This window comes from Gopherus evgoodei, chromosome 4, assembly GCF_007399415.2.
Source record: "Gopherus evgoodei ecotype Sinaloan lineage chromosome 4, rGopEvg1_v1.p, whole genome shotgun sequence".
NCBI lineage: Eukaryota > Metazoa > Chordata > Testudines > Testudinidae > Gopherus > Gopherus evgoodei.
Genome location: NC_044325.1, coordinates 9,776,326 through 9,796,791, shown reverse-complemented (window position 1 = coordinate 9,796,791; position 20,466 = coordinate 9,776,326). Strand labels below are relative to the sequence as shown.

Here is a 20,466-nt window from a genome sequence, read left to right as displayed (position 1 = left end):
CCACTGGAGCCCTGCCTCATTCACTGTACAGAATGGTACCTGCTCTCGTGATGAGTAAAGGTTATGTAGCAAAGGAGGCTTTTGTCCATAGTACCCTGCCTCATTTTGTTGCAGAAATTGAAAGATGTGTAGTGAATGAGGCAGGGGATTGCACAAAGAGAAAGGTTAAGGCAGTTGAATGCTGCCCTGGATAGTTGGATTCCATCCCTGCCCCTGCCACAGAGTTCTTAATGATGCTGGGCAAGTCCCTGAACCAAAATGTGCACAGGTGGCCACCATGTGTCTTCATTCTGGGTGCCTGGGGTCTGATTTACAAAAAGAGTGAGTGCCCCTAACTACAACGCAGGACAGTGGGACGCTGCTCTGAACACACAAAGTACTATAAAATGCTAAGAACATTGAAAAATCAGACCCTGCACATCTCCGATTGGGCAACCAAAACTAGTTGACAATTTTGGTCTTAATCTCTGTGCCTCAGTCCCCAAAGGGTAGTATTGGGATGATGATGTCCCCACCTCTCTCACCCGTTGTGAAGATAGTTCGTTAATGTTTGTAAAGAAGTAAGATGTTGTTTTGAGATCACCACAGAAAAACTCTTGGGGAAATTAAATCTGTACTAAGTACAGGTTTTGGATGGTGTGCAGTAAATAATGCATAGGGCCTCACATTGAATGATGAGGATAAACAGCTGCCATCCTACTGTAGGAGTTTTACTGTAATGTCATATTTTTTTAAAAAAAATATAGTATGGAACTATATTAACTCCTAACCTGGCCATCAGCAGGGATAATCAGGTTCACAGCACAATCCTCTACCACTTGAACTGATGGAGTAACTGGTAGTGGTGCAAGGCTTCTGTCTGCTATACGGACCTGCCCCAAAAGGGGGATGAACACATCCTTGGCCAGTTGGTTTCACAGCTGTTTGTTAGACAGCAAAGAATTATTGAAACTGAGAAATAACAGGTTCAGTTCCAGGTTCTGCAAGGCCCAAAGAGTGTGCTCAAGTGGTTATAGACTCTTCCAACCCTATCTCCCTGGCCTCTCCTTGCCTCCTGTGGAGGGAACTCAGGAACAGCTCCTGCCCTGTTTCCATACTACACGATATTATACAACAAAAGAAAACTACATATAGGAATATAGTAAAATAGCCTGCTAAAATACAAACTCATAGAAACAAATGAAGGGGGCTTGCTTATATGCACACATGTATATGAAGCTGAAATGGATTAGAAGGGGAGGTTATAGTCCCAAAATATTTTCTTCCCAAAATATTTTTACAAGTGAGGTGATTAAAGTGAGCTGGATTTTATGGGAGTCTGTGTTTTACACTATAGAGTCCAGCACATCACTTGTAAACTTAAAAAGTGATCTTTAAAAATGTTGAGGAAGATAAGGTAGATAATCATCAGCATTAGCCTGTAAAAGCAGTTGTCAAATATAGCGAGCACTAGCACCACTAATAATTTTTAAAGATCAGTTGTGCCAATTTAAAGTCAGTCCACCTCTTTGCACACAGCCCATATATAACATACAAAGTCAGCATAATATGGTCATGTTAGCTAAAACCAATCGGCAATTTTGCCATTGTAGGCACGCAATGGAGCATCTCTGCTGAGAGCCCTTCAAAGAAAAATTTACAATAAATGAGGCTTTTGAGATTGCAAGGGCATGTGGTGGTGTTATGAGATAGTCACAGAATAAAGACGCCATGGGTACAGATAGTGTAACAGAGGCTGGAGAGGAAACTTGCATATCACATCAGATATGATTTCTGTGTGGAAGTCCTAGCAAAAAGGGAGACCAGTATGTATTGTGACAAAGTTCCTCCTCTACCTTGGTGGGTCCTGCGCTTATTGGCAGATTTGCTCACCTCAGTGATCTTCCCCACAGTCTGGATCAACTCCTCCTGTGTCTGATCAGGAGTTGGGAGGTTTGGGGGGAACCCGGGCCCGCCCTCTACTCCGGGTTCCAGCTCAGGGCCCTGTGGATTGCAGCTGTCTATAATGCCTCTTGTAACAACTGCATGACAGCTACAACTCCCTGGGCTACTTCCCCGTGGCCTCCTCCAAACATCTTCTTTATCCTCACCACAGGACCTTCTTCCTGGTGTCTGATAACACTTGTACTCTGTAGTCCTCCAGCAGCACAGCACAGCCTCTCACTCTCAGCTCCTTGTGCTTCTTGCTCCCAGCTCCTCGCACGCACTTCTTCTCCTCTGGCTCCTCCTCACCTGACTGGAGTGAGCTCCTTTTTAAACCCAGGTGCCCTGATTAGCCTGCCTTGATTGGCTGCAAGTGTTCTAATCAGCCTATCTGCCTTAATTGGTTCTAGCAGGTTCCTGATTACTCTAGTGCAGCCCCTGCTCTGGTCACTCAGGGAACAGAAAACTACTCAGCCAGTGACTAGTATATTTGCCCTCTACCAGACTCCTGTACCACACTGGCCTGGGTCTGTCACAGTATTCTTAAAATAACTCACTGTATTGGAACTAATCCTTTTTATACAGACTCATTCCATTTTAATGCCTCTGCTTATTAATGTATGATAGCCAAAGCAAGACATAGGTCTTCCAAAAGCTGAGGGTGAGATAGCCCTGATGTATCCCGCTGGCAATAAAATTCAGGCAGTTCTGCTTCGAGTGCTTGCTCATATCGATTCCAATTAGGTGTGCGCGCACCGTGTGCACGTTTGTCGGAAGCAACGCTCAGTGGGTCGGCTGGGCGCCCCCTGGCGTGGCGCTGCTGTGGCACCGAATATATACCCCTGCTGACCCATCCGCTGCTCAGTTCCTTCTTACCGCCCGTGTTGGTCGTTGGAACAGTGGAGCATGGCTTAGCTGATCTCAACCTCCCTAGCTATTCACTCGTTCTAATACTTCTTGTGTATATAGTTTATTCTCTGTAGTTCTAGTTAATACTTTTAATACCTTTTTGTAAACGTAGTTAGTGTATATAGTTCAGAGGGTTGGGGATTAGCCCTTTCCCTCACCCGGTGCCCAAGCCCATGCCTGGCTCACGGGGTTTCAAACTGTGCTCGGCTTGCCGCAGGCCAATGCCCACAGGAGACCCTCACGACTCCTGTCTCAAGTGCTTGGGGGAATCGCACCTCGCAGACAAGTGCCGGATCTGCAAATCCTTCAAGCCGCAGACAAAAAAGGAGCGGGACTTTCGCTAAATCAGCTCCTAATGGAGGCAGCCTTCACTCCTCCACCTTCGGCACTGGGTGCTGGTCAGTCCGCACCGGGGAGAAGTGCCTCGTTGGCACTGGAGTGCACCGCCACCATGAAGGCATCTCGGCACCAACCGGCACTGGCCCAGAAACCTGCCTGGCACTGCTCCCTCTCCCCGCGAGCCAAGAAGCTGAAAGCTCCTTCAGCTTCACTATCTGCACCACAGTCTGAGCAGCAGCCTAAGTCGAGCTGCCCGGCACCAGTAGCTGCCGCAGCACCGACAAGCTCAGCACCATTGATTCCGACCTCGCAAGGGCCGTCAAGTCGGGTGCCTGACAGCTCCCCGGCGCATGCCTCGGTAGAGCTCATCGTTCTTCTTCGAGTGATTGCTCATATCCATTCCAGTTAGGTGTATGCGCCGCGCGTGCACATTCGTCGGAAAACTTTTACCCTAGCAACTCAGTGGGCCGGCAGGTCGCCCCCTAGAGTGGCGCCGTCATGGTGCTCGATATATACCCCTGCCGGCCCACCCGCTCCTCAGTTCCTTCTTACCGCCCGTGTCGGTCGTTGGAACAGTGGAGCGCGGCTTAGCTGACCTCCACTTCCCTAGCTACTCGTAGTTCTCATATATAGTTATGCAGTTATAATTCCTTTATATATATATATTTGTATAGTTATACGTTTTTTCTTTGCTAACATAGTTAGTTTAGTAATAGTTAGCGGGGTTCAGGGAGTAGCCCCTTCCCTGCACCCGGTGCCGGAGCCCATGCACGGCTCACCGGGTTTTAAAATGGGCTCGGCTTGCCAGAAGCCGATGCCGAAGGGAGATCCACACGACTCCTGTTTGAAGTGCCTCAGGGAATCACACTTGACAGCTAAGTGCCCCGTTTGCAAGGCTTTTAAGCCGAGAACAAAAAGGAGCGGGACTTTCACTTACCCCTCCACCTTTGGCACCGAGCGATGATCAAGCAGCTGGCAGAAGCGCCTCCTCAGCACCAGACCCCGCTGGTACTGCCAAGGCCTTTCGGCACCGGCCGTCGCCAGCACCGAAGTCGACTCGCCACCGCTCCCTTCCTCCGAGGTCGAGAAAGGCACCAGCAGGAATTGTAGGCTGACGGCTCCCCGGCACGCGCCGTGGTTGAGCCCCCTGCTCCTGCTGCTTTTGTGCCACCTGCATCGCAGCCAGAGAGCTCGTCTAAGTCGGATTGCCTGGCACCGACACCTGCAGAGGCACTGATGACATCGACACTGTCGATTCCAGTCCCCCAGGGCCATTGAATTAGTGCCCGTCAGCTCCCCGGCATGCGCCGTGGTAGAGCTTACTGCTCCCGCTGCTTCTGTGCCAACTGCACCACAGCCAGAGAGCTCGTCTAAGTCGGATCGCCCGGCACCGACACCTGCTGAGGCACCGACAACGTCGGCACCGTCGATCCCGGTCCCACAAAGGCCGTCGAATCCGGTGCCTGACGGCTCCCTGGCATGCGCCGTGGTTCAGCTTACTGCTCCTGCTGCTTCCGTGCCAACTGCATCACAGCCAGAGAGCTCGTCTAAGTCGGATCGCCCGGCACCGACACCTGCTGAGGCACCGACGACGTCGGCACCGTCGATCCTGGTCCCACAAGGGCCGTCAAATCCGGTGCCTGACGGCTCCCCGGCACGCGCCGTGGTTGAGCTTACTGCTCCTGCTGCTTCCGTGCCAACTGCACTGCAGCCAGAGAGCTCGTCTAAGTCGGATCGCCCGGCACCGACACCTACCGAAGCTCTGATGACCTCGGTACCGTCTATCCCGGTCCCACGAGGGCTGTCAAATCCGGTGCCTGACAGCTCCCCAGTATGCACTGTGGTTGAGCCTGCTGTTCCCTCCACGCCGGAGACATTACCAACGGCGAGGGATCTCATTGCCATGACAGAGTCGATGCTGCCTGACCCCGGCACGCCAGTGTGGGTAATACAGTCTCTTCATATGACCATCCTCTGTCAGCACAGCAGAGCGGCACCGTTCATGATCACGGTCCCGCAGACGCTCCAGGTCCCGTCGGCACACCCGACACCACTTGCAGTCCCGGTGCTGTTTTCCTCATCGGTACTGGTCGTACTCGCCACACCGGTCGGTATCCCGTTTGCATACCCGCTACTCTCGGCACCGTTCCGACTCCCGGCACCGCGACAGGTACTGTGACTCCCGTAGCCTCTCCCCGAGCCTCGAGAACTCAGTCGACCTCCCGGCACCGTTCTGGTTGCAGGTCTGGATCTCGTTCCAGGTACCGGTACGCCTCCCGGTGCCGGTCCCCGGTGCCGAGTTGGGCAAGGTCCGATAGAGTCAGAGACTCTGCCCATGCCTTTTTTTTTTTTTTTAGTACCTCCATGGCCATCCAGACATGCATCCGTGTCATCCTACATGCGCAGATCTTATGCTCAGGACCACGATTCTGATACGCCCCCCGACAACCTGAGGTTGAGGAGGTCCCAGAGGTAGAGGACCCGGTATGGTGTCCTCTAAGGGGTACGACTACTCGTCTGTCCGCTCTCCTCTCTGCTCACTAGTCTTTCAGTCTGTTAAGGAGAGGTATTGGCATGTCCCGAAACCGAAGGAGGCTTGGCGAATGAACCTACTTGGCCGCCAGGTGTACTCTGCAGAGGCCCTGCAGCTCTGGGTAGCAAAGCAACAAGCCTTGCTTAGCTGCTATAATTATAGCACCTGGGTGAAGGTAGTTTAGTTATGGAGTTTCTCCCTCAAAACTCCCGCCAAGAGTTCGCTGCCGTCTTGGAGGACGGGGGAAAAAGGTACCCAGAGCGTCCCTCCAGGCCTCGTTGGACGCAGCAGACTCAGCAGCCAGGACTCTGGCCTTTGGTGTCGCCATGAGGTGCATCTCATGGCTTCAGGTTTCAAACCTCCGGCCGGAGCTGCAGTATGCCATTCAGGACTTACCCTTTGTTGGTAAAGGCCTCTTCGCGGCAAAGACAGCCCCAGGCTGCAAAGCCTGATGGACAATAGGGTCCTAATGCGCTCTCTCAGCATGCATATGCCAGCAACCAAACGCAGGCCTTTCTGTCCCCAGCCGCCATACTCTGTGCCTAGCCAGAGACAGGACTTTGGCAAACGGCGAGGCCAAGGTGGTCACAGACAAACGTCAGGACCCCTAAAGAGCCAAGGTCAAGGTCCCTCGCAATTACCACTGGGACCAAAGACGAACCTTCCAAGGTGTGCCTGAGGGCGGTATACCAGTCACAGGCCGGGATCCCAATCCCGCTTTCCCCTGGCGTGGCCCCAGTCAATTTCAGATCACTGGGTCCTGCGCACGGTGGAGCATGGGTACCACCTCTAATTTGTTCCAACCCTGTCCCCCTTCAGGGACCCCTCTCACGAGCAATTCCTCGTACAAGAGGTGCAGACGCCGACGGACGAAAGGGGCAAGGGGGTTTACTCCCGTTATGCCCTAGTCCCCCACTCGAACGGAGGTCTCAGACCTTCCTAGTCCTGCGCGGACTCAACCAGTTTAGGATAAGGTTGAAGTTCCGCATGGTATCCCTAGGAACCATTATCCCATCCTTGCCTCCTTGGGACTGCTATGCCGCCCTCGATATGAAGGACGCGTACTTTCACAACGCCATCTTCCCTCCGCACAGGAGATACCTCCGCTTTCTAGCCAACCATCAATACTTCTGGTTTACGGTCCTACTGTTTGGCCTTTCTGTAGCCCCACAGGTATTGACCAAGTATATGGCCATAGTCGCCGCCTACCTTCGCTGATGTCGGATATGCGTTTTTCCATATCTGGACGATTCGCTTATCCGAGGAGACTCCGAGACACAAACCACTCAGCACGTGGGCATCGTCACGGTCTTATTCACAGGTCTAGGCCTGATGATTACTATAGAGCAATCCACTCTGGTTCCCACGCAGAGGTTGGACTTCCTAGGGGCTATCCTGGTCTCTGACCTAACCGGAGCCTGCTTATCACAGCCACGGTTTTAGGCGATGGCAACAATCATCCGAGGTCTGCAGACTTTCCCAACGACCTCGGCTCGCACTTGTCTCAGTCTCCTGGGTCCATGGCTGCCTGCAAGTTTGTAACCAAACACGCCAAGCTCCGCCTCCGTCCTCTCCAAGTCCGGCTAACCTCGGCGTACCGCCCAGACAGGGAGCCAGTGGTCATGGTAGTCACCGTTCCCTCGAGCACCTTAGGCTCCCTAGAGTGGTGGCTAACTCCCTGGTGTGGGCAGGGATGCGGTTCCATCCGCCCCAGCCCTCACTGCCCCTGACGACGGACGCGTCATCTCTCTGCTCGAGTGCTCATGGTCACCTCCGAGCTTAAGGCCTTTGGTCTTCTCGGGAGCTGGCATTCCACATCAATGCCCCAAAAATGAGAGTAGTCCGCCTGGCGTGCCAGGGGTTCCAGCGGCAGCTGCGAGGCCATGGTATCTCGGTGTTTACAGCCAACACAACGGCCATGTGCTTCATAAATAACCAGGGAGGGACATGGTCCTCCCCCCTTTTGTCAGGAGGCCATCCATTTCTGGGACTTTTGCATGGCCCACTCGATGGAGCTGGTGACATCCTTTCTCCCAGGCGTTCTGAACGCCTTGGCACTTTGACTCAGCAGGTCTTTCCTGTCTTACGAGTGGTCACTCTGCCCCATGTGAGGCGTTCTGCTTTCCAGAAGTGGAGATTTTTCCTCACATAGACCTGTTTGCTCACCGCGAGAGCAGAAAATGCCAGATGTTCTGCTCCTTCCAAGGTCTCTCCTCGGGATCGATTTTGGATGCATTCCTGATGCCGTGGAAAGGCCAACTCCTTTATGCCTTCCCACTGTTCCCACTGGTTCATTAGGTCCTACTCAAACTCCGCAGGGGCAGAGCGCGCATCATCATGATCACTCCAGCGTGGTCCAGGCAGCACTGATATACCACGTTGCTCAGCCTGTCAATAACCAACCCAATTACCCTGCCACCCCACCCAGACCTCATCACTCAGGGCCACGACAGGCTTCGTCACCCGGACCTGCAGCCTCTTTGCCTCACGGTGTGGCTGCTGCGTAACTGAGCCTGGGTGGCAGGAAGCCTTCCACCTGGTCAACGTACCTGGCTGAGTGGAAGCTTTTCTTCTACAGGTGCAATACGCTCGATCTTGCTCCTACTGAGGTCTCGATCCCCTCTATTTGGCCTGCCTCTGGCCTTCAGCGGCAGGACCTGGCGGTATCATCGCTGAGGGTACACTTGGCAGCCATCTCTACCTTCCAGCCAGGCTAAGGTGGACGTTCCGTGTTCTCACACTCTATGGGTTCGAGGTCCCTCAAGGGCTTGGAGCGCTTGCACCCTCGGGTGTGCCACCCAGCCCCAACCTGGAACCTCAACCTAGTTTTAACCAGACTTATGTCTCCCCCATTCGAGCCGTTCACGACCGGCCCTCTGCTATACTTGTCTTGGACGACAACTTTCCTCGTAGCTGTTACATCGGCCAGACGAGTCTCCGAGCTCAGAGCTCTTACGGTGGTTCCACCGTACACTAGGTTTCACAAAGACAAGGTGCAGTTATGACCACACCCGGTTTTCCTCCCTAAGGTGGTTTTGGCCTTTCATGTTACCCACAGCTCAACGCAATGGGCGCAACAATTGCACTCCCTGGACATCTGTAGAGTGCTCGCATTTATATTGCGCTGACAGAACCATTTCTTAAGGTGCCCCAGCTCTGTCACGGTAGCAGACCAAAGGGAAGGCTTGCTTGTTTTCCTCTCAGAGGATCTCATCTTGGGTGATGGCGTACATCCGCACTTGTTATGATTTGGCTCATATTTCCCCAAGCCACATCACCGTGCATTCTACCAGGGCTCAGGCTTCATCTGCCGCCTTGCTGGCTCGTGTTCCTACCCACCAGATCTGTCGCGCAGCTCCATTGGTCCTCGGTCCATACCTTTGCTTCGCAGTATGCCCTGGTTCAACAGTCAAGAGATGCTGTAGCCTCTGGCTCAGCAGTTTTCATTCTGCCACATTTCACTCCGACCCCACCGCCTACGTAAGGCTTGGGATTCACCTAACTGGAATGGATATGAGCAATCACTCGAAGAAGAAAAGACAGTTACTCACCTTTGTAACTGTTGTTCTTCGAGATGTGTTGCTCATATCCATTCCACACACCCCCCTCCTTCCTCACTGTTGGAGTAGCCGGCAAGAAGGAACTGAGGAGTGGGTGGGCCGGCAGGGGTATATATCGAGCACCATGACGGCGCCACTCTAGGGGGCGACCTGCTGGCCCACTGAGTTGCTAGGGTAAAAGTTTTCCGACGAATGTGCACGCGCGGCGCACACACCTAACTGGAATGGATATGAGCAACACATCTCGAAGAACAACAGTTACAAAGGTGAGTAACCGTCTTTTCCCACCACGCCAGAGATATTCTTCACGGCGAGGGAACTGATTGCATTAACGGAGCCCACCCTGCCTCAACCCCTGGCACTGCCGGTGCAGGTTATTCAAGCAACAGGCAAGCCTGCCATGGCAAGACCGTCCTCGATCGGCACTGCTGAGAGGCACCACTCAAGATCGAGGTCCCACCAGTGTTCTCGATCTCGGCACTCATCCCATTCCCGACACCGCTCGCAGTCCGAGTACCCATCTCCTTCTCGGTACCAGTCGTACTCGTGGCACCACTCGAGATCCCGCTCGCCGGCCCGATACTCCAGCCGCTGATCCAGCTCCTGGCACTATTCCCGCCGCAGTCGCTCTCATCTTAGAGCTTCAAGATCCCAGTCAACCTCCCGGCGCCACACTGGGTGCAGCTCCCAGTACCGGTACGGAACCCAGTACCATTCTCCGGTGCAGCATGGAGAACAGTTCGCTGGACGCAGGGCTCCTCCCCAAGTGGTCTCCGCTCCGCCATGGCCATCGCGGCATGCGTCTGTCTCATCGCACGCTGATAGTGCCTCCTACGGGGATTCGGACTTACACAGCCGAGTTCTACATGAGGCTCCAGGTCCAGACCAAGGTCCTCAACAGTGGTCCTTTTGGACGCCTTGGGCATGTCACCAGGCCCAAGGTGAACCCACGGTACCATCACTCTCTGCCCCGTCAGAACATCGCGCACCGGAGGCCACTGTTAGCCGCCCCCCCCTCCAGCGGGTACAGACTGATCTCCTTTGGCACCAGAAGCTCAGGTCCTCCCAGACCCTGACGTGCCTCCTGACCATGAGTCCATACATGAGCTGCTCGTCCCTGGTCTGTCATCTTCCTCTTCCCCAGATGAGGCAGTAGCCGGGACATCCTCTTCGGGCCCGCCCCCTATTGACCTCCGAGCTCACCAGGACCTTCTGAGGCGAGTCGCCTTAAATATCAGTCTACAGGTAGAGGAAGTCCCAGAGGTTGAAGACCCTGTGATAGACATCCTGTCGGCGGATGGCCAACTTGTGTGTCTTTCCATTCATCCGCTCCATTCAAGCCAAAGCGGACACCATCTGGCAATCCCTGGCATCTATCCCTCCCACAGCCAGAGGGGTGGAACGAAAGTACATGGTACCCTCCAAGGGGTATGAGTACTTATATACCCACCCTCTCCCAGGCTCTCTGGTGGTCCAATCCGTGAATGAGCGGGAACGCCATGGCCAGCAAGCCCCGCCCCCAAATCAAGGGAGGCTAGATGCATGGACCTGTTGGGACGTAAAGTCTACTCTGCGGGGGGCCTCCAACTCAGGGTGGCAAACCAACAGGCCCTGCTTAGCAGATATAATTATAATACCTGGCAGGCGGTGGGCAAGTTCACTGAACTGGTCCCACAGGACTCCCGCCAGGAATTCCAGGCCCTTCTAGAGGAAGGAAAGAAAGTTGCACGGACCTCCCTCCAGGCCTCACTCGACGCTGCCGATTCGGCAGCCAGAACTGTGGCCTCCGGAATCACGATGAGACGGATATCATGGCTGCAAGTGTCAGGCCTACCTCCTGAACTGCAGCATACCCCCTAGTATGCCGCCCCTCCCCTTCCTGGGACCTCAGCCTGGTCCTGATGAGGCTTTCATCTCCTCCATTCGAGCCATTGGCAACCTGCTCGCTCCTATATCTGTCATGGAAAACAGCCTTTCTTGTAGCCATCACGTTGGCTAGAAGAGTCTCTGAGCTTCGGGCTCTGATGGTGGACCCACCGTATACGGTGTTCCACAAAGACAATGTGTAGTTGCATCCACATCCAGCGTTCCTCCCCAAAATAGTTTCAGCCTTCCATCTCAATCAAGACATATTCCTCCCGGTCTTCTTTCCCAAACCGCATGCATCCCGTCGGGAGCAACAGTTACATTCCCTCGACGTCCGTAGGGCGCTCACCTTTTATATTGACCGGACGAAGCCCTTCCACAAAACGCCCCAACTCTTCGTTGCAGTGGCAGACCGGATGAAAGGCCTACCCATCTCTTCTCAGAGGATTTCGTCCTGGGTAACGGCATGCATCCATACTTGCTATGATCGAGCTCATATTTCTCCGGGTCATATTACTGCACGTTCTACCAGGGCTCAGGCCTCGTTGGCCGCCTTCTTAGCTCAAGTACCTATCCAGGAGATATGTTGAGCAGCTACTTGGTCTTCAGTGCACACCTTTGCTTCCCATTATGCCTTGGTGCAACAATCCAGAAATGATGCAGCCTTCAGCTCAGCGATTCTGCATTCTGCAGTATCTCACTCCGACCCCACCGCCTAGGTAAGGCTTGGCATTCACCTAATTGGAATGGATATGAGCAAGCACTCGAAGAAGAAAAGATGGTTACTCACCTTTGTAACTGTTGTTCTTCGAGATGTGTTGCTCATATTCATTCCAAAACCCGCCCTCCTTCCCCACTGTCGGAGTAGCTGGCAAGAAGGAACTGAGGAGCGGATGGGTCGGCAGGGGTATATACTCGGTGCCATAGCGGCGCCACGCCAGGGGGCGCCCAGCCGACCCATCGAGTGTTGTTAGGGTAAAAATCTTTCGGCGAACGTGCACGTGGCGCGCGCACACCTAATTGGAATGGATATGAGCAACACATCTCGAAGAACAACAGTTACAAAGGTGAGTAACCGTCTTTTTTTCAAACCATAGACTGAGCTTGCAGAGTTCCCGGGCCCACATCTTGAATACTGCGTGTGGATATGGTTGCCCCATCTCAAAAAAGATATTAGAATTGGAAAAGGTTCTGAAAAGGGCAACAGAAATGATTGGGGTATGGAACAACTTCCATATAAGGAAAAATTAAAAAGACTGGGACTTCTCAGCTTGGAAAAGAGACGACTAATGCGGGGGGGAATATGATCGAGGTCTATAAAATCATGACTGGTGTGGAGAAAGTAAATAAGGACGTGTTGTTTACTCCTTCTCATAACCCAAGAACTAGGGGTCACCAAATGAAAGTAATGAGCTGCAGGTTTAAAACAAACAAAGGGAAATATTTTTTTTCACCCAGCGACAGTCAACCTGTGGAACTCCTTGCCAGAGAATGTTGGGAAGGCCAAGACTATAACAGGGTTCAAAAAAGAACTAGATAAGTTCCTGGAGGATAGGTCCATCAGTGGCTATGAGCCAGGATGGGCAGGGTGTCCCTAGCCTTGGTTTTGCTAGAAACCGGGAATGGGTGAAAGGGGATGGATCACTTGATGAGACACTTGTTTCCCGAAGGAGTTCAAGATTTTGAAACGTATTTTCATTCCTATGCAGAACAAATCCCCCAAATTTTGAAATTTTCTCTGAAAAAAGTTGTTGGGGGAAAACATTTCAGAGTGATCAAAATGTTCTCATTTTATTTTGATTTATTTTTTATTTTATATAATAAAACAGAAATTCAAAACAAAAATTAAAAAGTTTCATTCCAAAAATGTTAAACAAGACATTTCAGCCTTCTCAGAGGAATTTTACCATGTTTTCCTCTAAAACAAAATGTGAGCAAAATGGGCAAAATCATGTCAAGTGTTTCAATTTTGATGGAAAAGGGTCCTATTGAAATTTTAGGACCAGCTGTACTCATGGATGAGAGAGGGAGTTGTCTCCATCAAGGTGATGATGCTTTCTCACCCATTTTTTAGAAATAATCTTGCCAAGAATCTTTACATATACACTGACCACTGAAGGAGTATTATGGAACTATGAGAAAATGTAATGATTAATAATTCAAGCATATAGAAAGTTGTCTGTATTACAAAATTGATAGTGCATTATTCAGCTGCTTGTAAGTTATTTTCCAAAACAGCTATGATATTAGCAAAATCCTCATTGGAAATGACATGTAAATCCATAGGTGGCTGATAGGGGTAATGGAAATTGTTTATTCAGATCTCTTAGGCCGCTTTGAAAATCTCAGCATTGTGAATGCTGATTTTTGAAAATGTATTTTATTTGCAAAATATAATTTGAAATGTTCTGGTTTGAAGCAGGTGCCTTTTCCGTCCCTGTATATGGAAGTGTCATACTTCATGGAATATAATTGTGATCCAGGATAATTTGTTTTTTTCCTGCAGCTTCAAGTAGTGGGACAAGGCTTCATAGAGGCTATGTAGAAGAAGCTACATTAGAAGACAAGCCATCGCAAACTACTCACATTGTGTTTGTTGTGCATGGTATTGGGCAGAAAATGGACCAAGGAAGAATCATCAAAAACACAGCTATGTGAGTGCTTTATTATATGTGCAATAGTGGCTGTGAAGTCAATATGAAGACTCTACTGACATTATTCAAGTAGCTTATAAATGACAGCATAGTCTTCAGAGTAAAACATTCCTTTCTCTGGGGCCATTTATTTTGATAGTGTGGATGTGCAAATGTTCATTGCTTTTTTCATATTAAAGTTTAAACTTTTGTGCCTAGTTAGAGCAGTGCCTGGAAAAAGCACAAGATTTTAAAACTGTGTCTGCACTGCAGCCTATGTCAGCAAAACATATGTTGCTTGAGTGTAAATATTCCTCCCCCCGAGTGACATAAGTTACGCCAACATAAGTGTTCATGTGCACAGCGCTATTCCATCAGGAGCGCTTCTCCCACCGACATAGCTTATGCTGCGTGCAGAGATGGGTTTTTTATGCTGATAGGAGAGCTCTTGCCTGTCTGCATAGAGCATCTTCACCAGACACATTGCACTGCTGCAGCGCTGTACAAACAGTCATGGCCTTTAGTTTGTTTTAGTCCTGGCCAGTACCCTTCGCCATATGGGGTCAGGGCAGAGGATTTCTAGAACTGGTGGTCAGTGGCTCACTTGGTCAGGTAAGGAGAGGTGTTCCCTTGCTTCAAATCTGAGAGAATATCATCTTGTACTTGACTGGCAGAATAGTAGGTGAGTTTAAAGGTATCTTGGAGGGGGGAAGGAATATGAGTAGTCAGTCTGGCTATTGTCACTCTGACAGTAGAGGGCCAAGATTATTTAAGTATGAGTGGAGGTTGACTTATTCTGCATAAAGATTTGCTGGAAAGAGAAACACATATCCAAAGCTTACTAATGACCACCAAACCTTTCCTTAAACATCTTTTGATGAGACTGATAAGTGACTGTTATGAATTTGTGAAGACGTTAAAATATATACACATGGTCATTGACAGTCATACTTGCTATGGTGTATGGTAGCCAAGTTTGTGACTCTTCACTGGTTTATGAAGGCTGATCCTAAAATCATCTACTGTAAGAGGATTATCAGCATTTTGTCTCTTAAAGTGTACTTGATCATCTGAGTATGTTGTGCCTCATCCATTCTAAAAATGAAAATTCAGTTTTTAATTTGTCTTGTGTGGCAGCTCAATAAAATACTGATGTGTCCTAGTGAGATCTGAGTAGATAAGTCTTTTTAGGAGGTGCGTGTAAGATTAGTTTGCTTATTAAATGTTTTCATTTAGTTTAAAGAGCTAGTTTGGTAATTAAAATATAATAGCAAAAGCCTTAAAATCTGTTTTCCTAGCCAGTCTAATAGTCTCGCTTGCATGCCCAGGTATAATTTTTTAATCGAGTTTGAGCTGATGGGGCATGGGAGTGCACAGGAAGTCACTTGTTCTCCAGAAGCCAGGTTACCCCCATGCCAGAAGGCTGTTGAGTAGGGAAGAGCCATGCTTGGGACTTGGAGAACTCATGCCCTGCAGACTTTTGTTTTTTTTTGCTAGACAACAGAAGAAATTGTTGTGCAGTCTTAGTGTTGCGGTGCTAAACTATATTTATCTATTTGTCAGGTACACTGATGGTAAAGATTTAATAATTTCATTTAATAGAATCATAAAATTATAGAAAGATAAGGCTGGAAGGGACCTCAAGAGGAGTCCAGCCCCCTGCACTGAGGCACGATTAAATATACCCAGAGACCATCCCTGACACATGTTTGTTTAACTAGTTCTTTAAAACTTCTGATGATGTTTCAGGTTATGGATGTGATTCTGCAAACAGTTTAGCACATGTGAGTAACTTGAATCATATTAGTAGTTCCACTGATGTTTTCACGAAAGTTAGTGGAACTACTAACGAGAATATTACATGTGAAAGTATGTGCAGCATCAGGTTCTATGTTTTTACCTGACTTCATAAATGATAGCTACTATGTAAATCTTCATTTACATTCTTCAATAAAATCTAGATCCAGTGCTGATACATCAATAACTCTATTGCTGTAGTTATGACGTGAACTCTGGTATGCTATCTAAGTGTTCAGCTAACTTAAATTATCATTCAACTCTGTGGTGTTTCCTTAGGATAGATGAGATTTCTTGTTGTACTAGTCACATAAACCAAGTAAACCTTTTTATTTCAACTACTGTAGAAGATAAAAGTTGTCTTATAGCAGCAATGTGCTGGTCGGGGTTGTCTACACTACAGCAGCTATAGCGGCGCTTATGCACTGATGCAGCTACATCGCTGTAGCGCTTCTGGTGAAGACAATCTAAGCTGACAGGAGAGAGCTCTACTATCTGCTTAATAACTCCTGCCACTATGTCATCAAGAGAAGTTCTTGATGCCAGTGTAGTGCTGTTCACACTGGTGCTTAGGTTGGCATAATTTACATTACTTAGGGGTGTGGATTATTCACACCCCTCAGTGATGTAAATTATACTGAAGTAATGTGTAGTGTAGACATAGCCTGATTCTCTTCTTGTGCTTTCCAGCTCCTCCATGTTAAAAGTTCAAGAGCAAGTAATGTAAAACAAAGGGCAGAGACCAGTAGTCCTTGATAAAATGACAGGGATAATCTCCAAAACAACACACACGAAACCTTAGATTCTTCTTCGAGGAGTGTCCCTTTGAGTGCTCCACTTTAGGTGACTCTGCACTCCTGCGCTTCTAATTGGAGATTTTTAGTAGCCATGCCTGGTTGGGTGTCACATGTGCTGTCCCTGGCTTGCACTATCTCAGGCAGTTACATAGCGCTGTGTGACCAAACCTCCCTCAGTTCCTTCTCTGCCACCCTTGGTTTGAGACGGAATATTTGGCAGTGCCTCTGAACTTTACATTTAGTCTAGCTTAACTTTAGAACACTAGTTAGTTAGTTAGTTAGTTAGTTAGTTAGTTAGTTAGTTAGTTAGTTAGTTAGTTAGTTAGTTAGTTAGTTAGTTAGTTAGTTAGTTAGTTAGTTAGTTAGTTAGTTAGTTAGTTAGTTAGTTAGTTAGTTAGTTAGTTAGTTAGTTATACTGTATCTCTTCTCCATTTGTTCTTTCTTTAAAATAAAATTTTTAGGAATTTAAGTTTATTTCAGATACCCCTTAGTATAGTATAGTTACCCTCACAGGAGAAACCCTATACTTAGGGGCATGCCTGGCTCCCCGAGTATTAAATGTTGCCTCACTTGCTGATCTTCAATCCTGGTGTCTGATGGGCACTCCCAGTGTGTCCGTTGCCTTGGCAAGACACACACCACAGAAGTGCTCCCACTGCTACAATCTCAAGGCTCATGCCGGGAGGGCAAGGGACCTACTGCTAAAACTCCTCATGATGGAGAAGTGTCTGTGTCCAGGATCACGGACCCCTCCTCTGCCCCAATCTCCAATGGCTGCATCTCACAGAGATTCCCCATCACTCTCTCAGAGGAAGGAGCACTCCCCCAAAATGGCAACAAAGAAACTTGCTCCAACTTCCCCTCCTTGGGAATCTGCCAAAAAGAAACATTTCCTGACTTGTCAGACCCTATTGGTGCCAACTGCACCAAGATTGTCCACCTCTGAGGTAGCGGGATCTCCATTATCACAGGTACCATGTGAACCAAAGACCCTAAGTGGGCTGACTCGGAAAAAGGCACTACAGGAAAACCTACCATCCTTGCCTCAGCACTTCTGGAGCTGCTCAAACATGTGGCACCGAGCAGCTGGGTTACAGTCTATGGCACCACCTTCTGCCTCCACAGCGCATAGCGGACAACCCTTGGCACTGACAACCAAAGTAAAGGCACTGACAACTGCAGTAAAGTCATCGGTACCACTGACAACACACTCATCAGTACTGCAGTTTCTCTGCCATAAAGATCTTCTGCTCTCCTCAGCACCAGAATCTCCACTCTTTGGTACTGACCTTATTCTGGCACGCTCAGTACCCTGCCAGCTTACCACACCACCCAGATCAGCTCCTCCTTTATCCAGCGACATGGATGATGAAGATGAAGGGCATATCCTCTCCTCCCATTACTCCTTGCCTGTTCACCCAGCTATCAGACCAGCTCCACCAGAGTACCATGAATACCACCCCAGACCTGAAACTCAAGGATGGTACTGACGTCCATGGATGCCCCACCTATGCCATTTCTACCACAGTGACTTTACTGGGACCCATGGGCGGCATACTGCCAACACTATCCTAAGCCTCCTAATCCACTCAAAGAGAGGTTGAGGTATTCCCCATCATCCTCTGTACCCATACCTTCAGAACCTCCAGAAGAGGCAGTCGAGGAATTGGAGGAGACTTTGGATCAGGAAATAAAACCAGCTGCAAACTTTTCATCTTCTACCTTGCTCCCATCCACAATGGGGAATGACTTTAAACAGTTCCAGGAACAGTTTAAGTGGATTGCGGATTCCCTGGAGATACCGCTCCCATTCCAGCCCTCAATGTCCTAACAACCTCCTTCTAAACAACAGTTTTCAGGGTTTGGTTGAGGACCAGAGACATCTCCCACTTTTTCTTTTGCTGGGTCCATCCGACACCATCCATCCATTCAGAGACCATCTGACTCCATTTCATCCAACATGACGAAACATCACATCAGACAAATGGGTATTAGAAATCACTGAGACTGGATGTTCCATCCAATATACTTCCCTCTCCATCCCTCTTCAGGGACCCTTCTCATGAACATCTATGATGACAGGAGGTAAACCATTGCATATGCCTAAGAGCAGCAGAACCAGTAACAACACAACACAGAGGGAAGGGTTTCTACTCCCATTACTTTCTAACCCAGAAAAAAAGGAGGATGGAGGCCCATTCTTGACTTAAGAAGACTCAACAAATTTGTGAAGACCCAGCGATTTAAGATGGTCACACTAGCAATGATAATTCCAGCACCTGTGAGGTAACTGGTTCTTGGCCCTTGACCTCCAGGATGCATATTTCCACATAATGATACATCCCTCACACAGGGAGGTTTCTCAAGTTTGTTCTGAGAACAGATTGTTTCCAGTACAAAGTACTCCCCTTCGAATTATCCTCTGCTTCATGGGTATTCTCAAAAGTCTTTGTGGTGGTGGCAGACAACCTCTTCAGACCAGCAGTCATAATATTCCCCTGTCTGGACAATTGCCTGCTCAAAGCATTTACTAAAAAAGACGAGGCACTAAAAGCTACCCAAAAGTAGCTCTCTTCACACAGCTAGGTCTACAAATAACAAAAATCAACATACGCACCGGGGCAGAGACGAGTTCATCAGTGCCTACCTCGACTCTCTGGAAGCTACAGCTTCTCCTCCCCGTCACAGGTTTACCGCTCTAGTCAGTCTAATCACCACAATGCATACCAGCCCACAGACACTGGCCAGGACCTGCCTCCAACTGTTAGGCCATATGTCAGCAATGATATTTGCTGTCAAACACTGCAAACTGCACGTGATGCCTGCAAGACTGGCTCAGGACAGTGTATATTCCACACCGACACAACATAAACAAGCGTCTTACAATGCCAGCCGCATTAAAAAAAATTCTCTCTCTTGGTGGACTCAACCACACGACCTTTGTGCAGACCCCTCCATCAATGATACTTACATCAGATGCTTTTCTGCTGGGTTGGAGAGCACATGTGCACAGTCATACGATCCAAGGCTGCTGGTCCCCATTGTAATCAACACAACACACAAACCTACTGGAGATGCAGGCAGTCTGCAATGAACGCTCACACTTGATAGCCATGATCAGGGAAAAGACAATGTCGCTTTGTATGTTTTATATAAACTGATGGGGAGGGCACAGCCACACTCGCTGTGCACAGAAGCCATGCTACTATGGAACTGGTACATCCACCACAATATCAACATCTCAGCTTCCTATCTACTAGGATGCAAAAACACCACTGCAGATGCACTGAGCAGAAAAATTTCTCATGACCACTAGTGGGAAATGAACATCAGGGTACTACAGCGCATATTCAGACACCAGGAGTTCCAACAGAGACCTCTGTGTAACAACTCAGAATGCCAAATGCCCATACTTTAGCTCCAGAACAGGACTGGGACCCCGTTCTCTAGACAATGCTGTTCTCTTCAAATTGGATGCACATCTATTGTACGCTTCCCCCCCCCCGACACCCCTCATTTAGCCAAGTTCATACACATATGGACCAACAACTCCAGAGTCATCTTGATAGCCCCCACGTGGCCCAGACAAATATGTTTTTCTTACCTCTTGAAGATGTATGTGTGCTGACTACACATGCTTCCACTTCTTCTTCATCTCCTGTATCAGGACATGGGCCAGGTCTACCACTCAAACCTGGTAAGACTCCTCTTGAGGGCATGGCTACTCCATGGCTCTGAGACAATGAAATGACCTGCTCAGTGTTGGGCTATCCTGTGTCTTCAGACTCGACCAACAGACAGACAGACACAGGAACACACAGAGACTGGAGTCTTCGTTATACTTAGAAAATAAAAGTCAGCAGGATTTTATTCAGGGGATAAGGCAGTACGCAGTGTTTATTGTGAATACAGAAAGAATCAGAGTAAGCAATCAGTTATAGCCATAACATTCCATTCACTCTCACAATCTCTCCCTCTCACTCACTCTCACACGTTCTGCAAGGTTGTTATAATTACCAGGCTAGAAGTTGCTCCTGCCAAGTCACTAGCCAGATGGCCTGGACACGAGGATGGATCTGGGCCTTGTCAGATGCACATCTGATGCTCCT

At 49.2% G+C, this 20,466-nt stretch overlaps 1 protein-coding gene across 1 annotated transcript in view; it reads left to right on the top strand.

Annotated features, from left to right (window-relative positions):
- DDHD1 (DDHD domain containing 1) overlaps positions 1–20,466 on the top strand; it is a 137,952-nt gene that overhangs the window by 50,166 nt on the left and 67,320 nt on the right. The window contains exon 5 of the mRNA XM_030562923.1: positions 13,637–13,784. Coding sequence (XP_030418783.1) covers positions 13,637–13,784 — 148 coding nt within the window. The remainder of the gene's footprint in view (positions 1–13,636; positions 13,785–20,466) is intronic.